This window comes from Impatiens glandulifera, chromosome 8 (assembly GCF_907164915.1).
Source record: "Impatiens glandulifera chromosome 8, dImpGla2.1, whole genome shotgun sequence".
NCBI classification, from domain to species: Eukaryota; Viridiplantae; Streptophyta; class Magnoliopsida; order Ericales; family Balsaminaceae; genus Impatiens; species Impatiens glandulifera.
This window is the reverse complement of record NC_061869.1, coordinates 5,752,556-5,764,618: the sequence shown is the minus strand read 5'-3', so window position 1 is coordinate 5,764,618 and position 12,063 is coordinate 5,752,556. Positions and strand designations below refer to the sequence as shown.

The 12,063-nt window shown below is 32.3% G+C and overlaps 1 protein-coding gene across 1 annotated transcript; it reads left to right on the top strand.

The window, feature by feature from the left end:
- Positions 1 to 2,760: 2,760 nt before the first annotated feature.
- On the top strand, positions 2,761 to 4,286 carry LOC124912781 (pumilio homolog 2-like). The gene is made up of 7 exons (XM_047453429.1): positions 2,761 to 2,835; positions 2,917 to 2,996; positions 3,068 to 3,209; positions 3,285 to 3,392; positions 3,478 to 3,690; positions 3,774 to 4,079; positions 4,152 to 4,286. Exons 1-7 carry the CDS (start codon positions 2,761 to 2,763, stop codon positions 4,284 to 4,286), a joined length of 1,059 nt encoding a protein of 352 aa, XP_047309385.1.
- The last annotated feature ends 7,777 nt before the right edge of the window (positions 4,287 to 12,063 follow it).

Below are 12,063 nucleotides of genomic sequence, written 5' to 3'. Positions count from 1 at the left end.
GTTAGAGAGCTCGATAATCATGTTAATACGTGTCTTTATGATTTGAATGCTAGCTTTGTAATCCAGAAATGTGTTAAATGTGTTCCCGAAGTGCATACCGGGATCATTGTTTCTGTTTGCATAGATCAAATTCTTGAATTGGCACAGCATTCTCATGGAACTCATATCATACAGGTTTTAATTTAAAGCTGTGACCTTTTTGTTGATTAATTCTTTCTTGGACAAACTCACTTTTTATTCTTCTTCATGTGAATAGACTATGTCGAAGTATTGCAAGAACCCATTGACCCAGAAGGGAATGATCGATGGAATTCTATCATCTGTAGTCATCTTCTCAAAAAATCAATTTGCTACTTTTGTTGTTCAGTCTGTGCTGGAGCATGGAAAACCCGAGGACCGTTCTAAAATAGTTGAAAAGTTAGCTGAAAACATAGTTGAGGTGAGCCTGAACAGGTTTGGATCGAGCGTCATTCAGAAATGTTTGTTTTTTGGCAGTCATTTTGACCGTAAACTTATCGTAAATGCGATTCTTGGATCCACGGATAGAAATGAGCCACTTCAGGTACCCTTTCTTTTTCTTTTTCTTGATTTATTTATTGAAACTTATCAAGAACTTTCTATTTTACGTCGTCAGACAATAGTGAAAGGCCAATCTGGAAAGTTTGTTGTGCGTAGTGTTCTGAAAACTTGTGATGATGAGCAACGCGAGTTTATCTTGTCGCGAATTAAGATCCATTGTCTGGAGAAATATTTGTTCCAGGAAGACTGATCGCTTCAAGAATCTAACTTGTTGTTTTTGAAGGTATCCGCAATCAGGGTTTTTAAGAGTTACAAGTGTAAATGAAATATACAAATTTGTTAGTATAACTATATGATTTTCTTGTAATATCGGTACAAATATTGGTATTTCATGTCAATATACACATGGTGTATTTTAAGAGTTGCAAGTGTAAATAAAATATACACATGGTGTTCCGAGATAAGTTGGTGGGCATAAATGCCATTTCAATAAGAGGAAGATGTTCCTTGTGACCAACAAAAAGAACACTAATCGATTTAAAAAAAAAATATAATCTTAATTATTTTTGCAGATTTTAAGAAAAATTGTAAATATTCAATATGTTACATTAAACATGAACAAAATATTCATTCTATGGTTAGGTCTAGATGCAAGGACATATTATAGACTGACCACCTCCTATTACATTCCTATTACATTGATAGTTTCGGTCAATGAAAAACATATTTTAGGACACGTGTCAAATGATTTATGTTACATGTGTTTGTTTCAATTCGAAAATAGGGATTTGTACGGAATGATAATTTTTCAATTTTTTTAGCATTTAAATTTCTTGTGTGATTTCCTTATTTATTATTTTTTTTCTTCATCTTTTAACGTTTGAACGCATCTTACGCTATTTTTAATAAAAGTTGACATTTTCCAAAAAAAAAAATCACTTATTATTTGAACGGTTGTGGGTTTAGATAAATAATTTTCAGAAGTTGAAGAGTAAATTTGGAATTTATCCCCATTCATATTATCACGCCTTTATTTTTTTTAAAACGGTTAAAACCATTTCATTAAAATCTCCAAAGTAGGAGGGTCAATGATCAAAACTAGACAAATCTTAACTATGATTATAGAATGACAATCAAACGACCTTAAAGAAAATGATTAGTAGCAATTAAACATACAAACAAAGATTATAAACTGTATCAAATCCTAACTATCTCAATCAGAATTTTTATTTTCATACCAACCTGTTGTATCAATAGACTGTCTTCCTCTTCCCTTCCTTTTGCAATAAAATGGGTGAATTGAAGAGATTGATAATACTGCATATTCTCATTTTGATTTCTTTCTTTATATGAACCCGTTCTGTCCCTAAAAATTATTCATTTTTTTCCTTCATAAAATCTATTATGGCTAATAATATCAATCAAATAAACAAAATATACCTAATTAACTGTCGCTGATTTCTTTTAGTGGCAGAAAAATATCAATAACGACAATATTTTCTCGACGTTATTGTCATTATATACAAAATTTATATCCTCCCTTAAAGTGGAGATACTTTTGGTTTGTACATTATTTTAGTCGATTTGTTTTGTACCATCATTTCTTGTTACTTTTTATTTTATCCGATTTATTTCAGCCTATTTTGGTGTACATCGGCTTGACAAGGATTGAGACTCGACCATATAAATTATAAAAAGAATTTTATTTAAAGAAATGTCTCAAATTTGTTTTCAAAACAAATATTAATTATACATATATTTTGAAAATTAACTTAAATATATTATACTTTATGTATCCATTATAATAATATACCAAAATTAGGTAAAGTTAATACGTTTACCTACCATATCAAGGTAGTTCAGTGATAAAAGTCGATTTAAGAGACCAAAGATCACGGGTTCATTTTAAAATAAAAATGTTTTTGAATGAAAGAACTGAGGACTATGAGTGTAACATTGTAGGGAGTCATGAGAGCTCTCATTTTTTTTTTTTTTAAACTAAAAGTGTAATTTGATTAAGCTTAATTTTTCATCAAAAGCAATATTCGTAGAAGTTGGTGGTATAGTTTTCATACAATTTTCGGTTTCGAAGGGTAACATAAATATTTCTCAGCATTTCAAGGATACATTTGAAATTTATCCCCATTTATATAATCCCGCCCGCTTCCCGGTTTGTCTTTCAGTTTGCATTCTTTTTCTCTTGAAGAAAATCTTGCATTTGATTCTTGAAGAAGAAGAAGGATGGACGAGATAGATGATAGTCAAAACCCCGGGTTTCCGCCACCTTCGCCAACCAAAGAGAATTGGAGAAATCAGGTTAACTTAGCAATTAGCATTATAATAATTCACATATTTGAACATGGGTCTGATTAACTTAGTATTACAACATAAATGCAGTATTATGCCTATAGATCCCCCTCGGGCGAAATCCATTATCTTCTACTCTCAGATTTTTATGGGCATCTTGTTAAAACCAGGTAATTAGATTCTTGTCTATCTTGAAAAAGAATGAGAATAATAACAATGAGTAACCTGTCTGTCTAAGCAGTGAGGATGTTATTGGAAGCCGGTTTATTAAAAAGAAGCTTCAAACTGCAACGATAGAGGACAAAAATGAGGCCTTCAAGGAATTAAAACCTCATGCACTTGCTCTAATGAAGGACAAGTTTGGGAGTCGCGTTATCAAATCGGTAAAAAAAAGTTTGCTATAATATGGTTTTGTGTTGGTAATTAAGTTTTAAGCTGATGGTATTTATTGGTTTCAGTTCTTTGAACATGGACTAGATTTGCAGAGAAAAGGATTGGCTGAGGAACTTTTTGGTAATGTGTATACACTTAGCCTTGATCAGTATGGTTGCAGAGTCATTCAGAAGGTAACCTTCTGTTTCTTCAAATAAATGCTCTAATATGTATACAAATCTAATCTATATATATTGTATATTTTGTTTCAATTTGAAGGCATTGGAACTTGTTGATATGGACCAAAAGATAAAAATCGTTAGAGAGCTCGATAATCATGTCAATACCTGTCTTTATGACGATAAAGCTAGCCATGTAATCCGGAAATGTGTTGAATGTGTTCCTGAAGAGCATATCGGTGTCATTGTTTCTGTTTGCGTAGATCAAATTGTTAAATTGGCACAGCATACTCCTGGAAATTATATCTTACAGGTTTTAATTTAAAGTTGTGACCTTTTTTGTAGATTAATTATTTCTTGGCCAAACTTCCTTTTTATTCTTCTTCATGTGAATAGTCTATATTGAAGTATTGCAAGAACACATTGACCCAGAAGAGAGTGATCGATGGAATTGTATCATCTCTAGTCATCTTAGCAAACAATGGATTTGGCAACTATGTTGTTCAATGTGCGGTTGAGCATGGAAAACCTGAGGACCGTTCTAAAATAGTTGAAAAGTTAGCTGAAAACATAGTTGAGGTGAGCCTGAACAGATTTGGATCGGGCGCCATTCAGAAATGTTTGGTTTTTGGCAGTCATTGTGACCGTAAACTTATCTTAAATGTGATTCTTGGATCCACGGATAGAAATGAGCCACTTCAGGTACCCTTTCTTTTTCTTTTTCTTGGTTTATTTAATGAAACTTATCAAGAACTTTCTATTTTTGGTCGTCAGACAATAGTGAAAGGCCAATCTGGAAAGTTTGTTGTGCGTACTCTTCTGAAAACTTGTGATGATGAGCAACGAGAGTTGATCTTGTTGCGAATTAAGATCCATTGTCTAGAGAAATATTTGCCCCAGGAAGACTGATCGCTTCAAGAATCTAGCTAGTTATTTCTATAGGTATTCGCAATTAGGGTTTTTAAGAGTTACAAGTGTAAATGAAATATACAAATTTGTTAGTATAACTATATGACTTTCTTGTAATATCGGTACAAATATTGGTATTTCGGTGTATTTTAAGAGTTACAAGTGTAAATGAAATGTACACATGGTTTTTTGAGATAAGTCGTCGGACATAAGAGTCATTTCAATAGAGGAAGATGTTCATTGTGACCAACAAAAAGTACACTATTCGATTTAAAAAAACATAATCTTAATTCATTTGTGCATTTTTTAAGAAAAATTGTAAATATTCAATATGTTACATTAAACATGAACAAAATATTCATTCTAGGGTTAGGTCTAGATGCAAGGACATATTATAGACTGACCACCTCCTATTACATTGATAGTTTCGATCAATTGAAAACATATTTTAGGACACGAGTTCTCATATTATATCATTCTTTTATGAGTCTTAGGTCATTCAGAAAACTATTGGAAAAATGTAGATTGAGAAAACTAAGATGACGAGATTGCTTAAGAATTATATTTATCAACTCATAGCATCTTATAGCATCTTTTAGTAAATGGTATATGTATATCCTCATTTTTAACTCAACTAGATTATCATTTTGTTATAAAAATGATATGGATCCAACAATGTAGAAGTTGTCTCGATTAGACACCAAACATGCTTTCGATGCACTCTAATGAAAAATTTGACTTTCTTTATAAATAGGAAGAAGATAATGCAAGACAAAAATCATGGTGTAAAGTTCTCAATGAGGGGATTCTAATAGCAGATTTTCCCACAATTTTGTAAACTATCGAAGAAAACATAATTAGATAACTATATTTAAGGTAAACGAGATTGAGATTATCGAGGCAAACTCCCTTCGGGATTCAATTCACTCTTTCTATGAGAGTCTTCTCACAGAGCTAGTTTGCGAGGGATCAATTTTGGGAGGAAACGACTTTATCAAAATTAGCGAGCAACAAAAGTTCCTACAGAGCATGATTTTACAATTGAGTAAATTTGGAAAGTTATTACAAGTTGTGTTAGAGACAAAACATATAGTCTGGATGGATACACAATCGTTTCATTAAGGAGTCTTGGAAATTTATTAAGAAGGACTATTTGAGTTTGTTCAAGCACTTACGTGCTACGACGTCTTTTGATAAATTTTAGAATTCTAGATTTATTGTCCTTATTAGGAAGATTCAAGGGCCAAGGAACTCAAACACTTTAGACCTATTAGCCTTGTGACGAGCTTCTATGAAATCTTGACGAAAACTTTAGCTAATAGGCTCAAAGTTCTTTTGCCATAACTCATTTCTCCTAACCAAATGACGTTCATACAAGATAGACAGATCACCGACGCTTCTCTCATTGCAAATGAGTGCATTGACTCTATTACTAGAAGAAATGAGATGGGTTGCCTTTATAAACTTGATATCGAAAAAGTTTTTGATCATGTGAGTTGAGATTTTCTCTTTTCTCTCATCGAGAAGATGAGTTTTGTAGTGAAATAGATGAGGTGGATCAAAACTTGTATTACTGAACATAAGTTCTCAATTCTTATAAATAACACGATATCTGAGTTTTTCAAGAGCTCGAGAGGACTTAGACAATGGGATCCTTTATCTCCCCTCATTTTCACGGTTGTTATGAAAGGTATGTCAAAATTATTCGAGAGAGCAATCAACGCTAGTCTTTTCACGAGAATTAATATAGAACGACGAGAAGACCCAACTACATATTTAACTTATTTTTTGCTGTTGACACTCTTTGTCTTACTAAACCTACTACAGAAACTTTTATTCTCTTCAGAAGATTCTTATTCTTTTTCAGGCATGCTCAGGGTTGAAGATTAATAGAGAAAAGTTTGAACTTTTCCATCGGTAACGTTCATAATACTCAGTCATTGGCCAAAATTTTGGGGTTCAGAATTGGTTCTCTCCCATCAAAGTATTTCGGCTTTCTCTCGGCCCCAAATTTAGTTATAAGGATATTTGGAATCCTATCATCGAGAAAATGGAAAATAGGTTGGCACTTTAGAAGAGCAAACTTTTCTCTAAATGCGGTAGGTTGGTCCTTATTAAGAACTCCCTCATCATGTGGTGGACAGAACTAACTCATCATGTGGTGGACAATCTGGAAATAAAGAAATAGAAGAGTTTTCGAAAGGAAAAGTTATAGATACGAGCGTCTCAAAGGATTTATGTTACACGCGTTCGCTTCAATCCGCAAAGAGGGGCTTATACGGGATGAAAAATTTTCAATCTTATTGACATTTAAATTTCTTATATTATTTTCTTATTTATTGTTTTTTTTTCTTTTGTAACGTTTCAACGCACTTTGCACGGTTGAGGTTTAGATAAACATTTTTCAGAAGTTGAGGGATACATTTGGAATTTATCCTCATTCATATTATCCCGCCTTTATTATGTTTCTCTTCGTCAGTCCAATTCCAATTGATTTCCATTTTCTTGCATTTTCTTGTCTTCTTATTTCAGTATATATAATCTCATCAAGTTTCTTTTCTTTCTTTTGAAGAAAATATTTTAGATCATAATGTTATAACCTTTCATTCTTGAGTTTTATTTAAATCTCTGTTCATGAGAACTTCTAATGCAGAATTATCGCCATAGTGATCAAAATATACTAATGCACTTGCAGAGAGGAACAATCAATTGTTTTAAACTCTCCGAAATTATTGGAAATTTGATTGAGTTCAGGTAATTAGATTCTCGTTTATCTTGAAAACATTGAAAACAATTAAAAATTGTTACATGTGTAAACAGTAAGGATCAACTTGGAAGTTGGTTTGTTCAAAACAAGCTCGAGACTGCATCGCTAGAGGAAAGAAATGAGGTTTTTCTTGAATTGGAACCACATGCATTTGCTCGATCTAACGAAAGACAAGTTTGGGCATTTCGTTATTCAAAAGGTAAAAACATGTCTTAATCTGATTTTGTGTTGGTTTCAGCTCATTCAACATGGGCTAAATTTGCAGAGAAAAATATTGTTTGATAAACTTGTTGGCCATGTGTATGAAGTATTGAAGTTAGCCTTCATCCGAATGCTTGCAAAGTGATTCAGAGGGTAACATATTGTTTGTTGCCCATGTGAATAAATAATTTTTTTTTTTTTTTAAGAGTTATGTTATTTTTTTACCGTAAAAAATAATATAATTTCGGGGTGGGTTTAAGTCCATCTCAACCCTAACGTAAATTCGTGCCTAAAAAAATCATTTTTTTTTCATAAAATATATCATGGCTAGAATAATAATAATATCAACAAATAAACAAAATATAACTAGTTAACTGTCGCTAATTTCCTTTAGCGACAGAAAATATCAATAACGCCAGTATTTTCTAGTCGTTATTATCATTATATACAAAATTTATATCCACCCTAAATGTAGGGATACTTTTGGTTTGTACATCATTTTAGTTGATTTGTTTTGTACCATCATTTCTTGTTACTTTTTATTTTATCCGATTTATTTCAGCCTATTTTGGGTGTACATCGGCTTGACAAGGATTGAGACCCAAACATATAGATTGTAAAAAAGAATTTTATTTAAAGAAATGTCTCAAATTTGTTTTCAAAACAAATATTAATTTTATATATATTGAAAATTAACTTTAATATATTCTACTTATAATAATGTACCAAAATTAGGTAAAGTTAAAATACGTTTACCCTACCCTATCAAGAAAATCACATATTTAATTTGAAATAAAAACGTTTTGAAGGAAAGAACAAAGGACTATGAATGTAACATTGTAGAGTGTCATGATAACTCTCTTTTATTAAAAAAAAAAAAACTAAAATAGTAATTTGATTAAGCTTAATTTTTCAACCAAAGCAATATTCGTAGAAATTGGTGGTATAGTTTTCATACAATTTTCGGTTCGAGGGGTAACATAAATATTTCTCAGCATTTCAAGGATACATTAAAAATTTATCCCCGTTTATATAATCCCGCCCGCTTCCATCATTTCTTCAGTTTGCATTCTTTTTCTCTTGAAGAAAATCTTGCATTTGATTCTTGAGTTTTATTGGAAGAAGAAGAAGAAGGATGGACGAGAATTGGAGATTTCAGGAGGTTAACTTAGTATTATAATAATTTTGAACATGGGTCTGATTAATATGTCAAAATTCCTTGATATTTTACAACACAAATGCAGAATTATGCCTATAGATCACCCTCAGGCGAAATCGATTATCTTGAACTCTCAGATTTTTATGGGTATCTTGTAAAAACCAGGTAATTAGATTCTTGTTTATCTTGAAAAAGAATAAGAATAATAACAATGAGTAACCTGTCTGTCTAAGCAGTGAGGATGTTATTGGAAGCCGGTTTATTCAACAGATGCTTGAAACTGCAACGACAGAGGAAAAAAATGAGGTCTTAAGGGAATTAAAACCTTATGCACTTTATCTAATGATGGACAAGTTTGGGAATCACGTTATCATAAAGGTAAAAAAAGATGCCTATAAAAAAAGGTAATTAAGTTTTAAGCTGATGGTATTTGTTGGTTTCAGTTCTTTGAACATGGACTAGAATTTCATAGAAACGAATTGGCTGAGATAATTCTTGGTAATGTGTATACACTTAGCCTTGATCAGTATGGTTGCAGAGTCATTCAGAAGGTAACCTTCTGTTTGTTCAAATAAATGCTCTAATATGTATACAAATCTAATGTATATTTTGTTTCAATTTGAAGGCATTGGAACTTGTTGAGGTGGTCCAAACGATAGAAATCGTTAGAGAGCTCGATAATCATGTTAGTACGTGTCTTTATGATCTGAATGCTAGCTATGTAATCCAGAAATGTGTTCAATGTGTTCCCGAAGTGCATACCAGGGTCATTGTGTCTGTTTGCATAGATCAAATTCTTAAATTGACACAGAATATTTATGGAACTCATATCATACAGGTTTTAATTTAAAGCTGTGACCTTTTTGTTGATTAATTCTTTCTTGGACAAACTCCCTTTTTATTCTTCTTCTTCATGTGAATAGACTATATTGAAGTATTGCAAGAACCCATTGACCCAGAAGGGAGTGATCGATGGAATTGTATCATCTGTAGTCATCTTAGCAAAGAATGGATTTGCCAATTATGTTGTTCAGTTTGTGCTGGAGCATGGAAAACCTGAGGACCGTTCTAAAATAGTTGAAAATTTAGCTGGAAACATAGTTGAAATGAGTCTGCACGCGTATGGATCAAAAGTCATTGAGAAATGTTTGATTTTTGGCAGTCATTGTGACCAAAAACTTATCTTAAATGAGATTCTTGAATCCAGGGATGGAAATAAGCCACTTCAGGTACCTTTTTTTTTCTCGTCTTATTTGAGAATCTCTCCAAACTGATATTGTTTTCAGAACTTTCTATTTTTAGTTTGATCAGACAATAATGAAAGACCAGTTTAGAAACTACGTTTTACAGAAGGTTCTGGAAACGTGTGATGATGAGAAACGAGAAACGAGAGTTGATCTTGTCACGAATTAAGCTGATGGTGTTGTGATTGATTGTTGCTATGCAGAGAAAAGAATTGGCTGAGAAACTTTGTGGTCATGTGTTTACACTTAGCATTGATCAGTATGGTTGCAGAGTGATTCAGAAGGTAACATTCTGTTTGTTCAAATATGTATAGAAATCTAATATATATATTTCGTTTTAATTTGAAGGCATTGGAACTTGTTGATATGGACCAAACTATAAAAATCGTTAGAGGGCTCGATAATCATGTAAATACTTGTGTTAATGATGATAAAGCTATCCATGTAATCCGGAAATGTGTTGAATTTGTTCCCGAAGAGCATCTCGGTGTCATTGTTTCTGTTTGCATAGATCACATTGTTAAATTGGCACAGCATACTTATGGAGCGTTAATCATACAGGTTTTACTTTAAAGCTGTGACCTTTTTTGTAGATTAATTCTTTCTTGGCCAAACTTTCTTTTTATTTTTATTCTTCTTCATGTGAATAGACTATATTGAAGTATTGCAAGGACCCATTGACCCAGAAGAGAGTGATCGATGGAATTGTATCATCTGTAGTCATCTTAGCAAACAATGGATTTTCCAATTATGTTGTTCAATGTGCGCTTGAGCATGGAAAACCCGAGGACCGTAGTAAAATAGTTGAAAAGTTAGCTGAAAACATAGTTGAGGTGAGCCTGAACAGGTTTGGATCGAGCGTCATTCAGAAATGTTGGGTTTTGGGCAGTCAGTGTGACCGTAAACTTATCTTAAATGTGATTCTTGGATCCACGGATAGAAATGAGCCACTTCAGGTACCTTTCTTTTTCTTTTTCTTGGTTTATTTAACGAAACTTATCAAAAACTTTCTATTTTTGGTTGTTAGACAATAGTGAAAGGCCAATCTGGAAAGTTTGTTGTCCGTACTCTTCTAAAAACTTGTGATGATGAGCAACTAGAGTTGATTTTGTCGCGAATTAAAATCCATTGTTTGGAGAAATATTTCTCTCAGGAAGACGGGTCGCTTCAAGAATCTAGTTAGTTGTTTCTTAAGGTATTCGTTATCTAGGTTCTTAAGGCGTTACAAGTGTAAATGAAGTATACAAATTTGTTAGTATAACTATATGATTTTCTTGTAATATTTGGTGGGAAAAAGAGTCAATTCGAGGAAAAGGTACATAATCTTAATTCATTTTTGCAGTTTTAATTTATTTTTTTATTCAATATGTTACTTTAAACATGAACAAAATATTCATTCTAGAGTTAGGTCTAGATGCAAGGACATGTTATAGACTGACGGCCTCCTATTACATGGATAGTTTTGGTCAATCAAAAACATATTTTAGGACATGAATTCTCATATTTTATCACTGTTTTATGAGTATCGGGTCATTCTGAAAACTATTATAAAAATGTAAATTGAGAAAATTAAGATGACGAAATTGTGTAAGAACATCAATTCTGTATCTTTTTAGTGAATGGTATATGTATATCCTCATTTTTTTTAACTCAACTAGTAGATTATCATTTTGAATAACAAAATGATATGGATCCAACAAGGTAGAAGTTGTCGCGATTAGACACAAAACATGCTTTCGATGCATCTTTAGGAAAAAATCGACTTTTTTTTTTATAAATGGGAAGAATATAACGCAAGACAAAAATCACGGTGTAAATGTCTCAAGTAGGAGATTCTAATAGTATATTTTTCCACAACTTTGTAAACTATCGAAAAATATATAATAAATATATATTCTTAAGGTGAGCGGAATTGAGATTGTCGAGGCAAACTCCATTCAGAATTTTATTCTCTCTTTCTATGAGAGTCTTCTCATAGTGCGAGTTTGTGAGAGACCGATTTTGGGAGAAAACGACTTTAACAAAATTAGCGAACAACAAAAATCCTCTATCGAGCAGGATTTTACAATTGAGGAAATTTAGAAAGATATTAAAAGTTGTTATGGAGACAAAGCACCTGGTCCGGATGGATACACAATCGCTTTTATTAAGGAGTCTTGAAAATTTATTAATGAGGACTATTTGAGCTCGTTCAATCACTTTAATGTTACGGTTTCCTTTGATAAATGTTGGAATTCTAGCTTTATTGTTCTTGTTAGGAAGATTCAAGGGGACAAGCCAGTGAGCAAATGGGTAAACCCAACCCGTATTACCCAACCCAAATTAATTTTTTATTTTTTTCATTTAACATGTATTTGACTCATTTAACACATTTTTATCCGTTTAACACATTTTAAACATGTTTAA

Bases quoted from the DNA above. Each gene is read 5' to 3' on its own strand.
- LOC124912781 (XM_047453429.1), top strand. From the start codon at position 2,761: ATGGACGAGATAGATGATAGTCAAAACCCCGGGTTTCCGCCACCTTCG. The intron at 3,393-3,477 runs GTAACCTTCTGT...TTCAATTTGAAG, and splicing joins GTTGCAGAGTCATTCAGAAG to GCATTGGAACTTGTTGATAT. The intron at 3,691-3,773 runs GTTTTAATTTAA...TCATGTGAATAG, and splicing joins CTGGAAATTATATCTTACAG to TCTATATTGAAGTATTGCAA.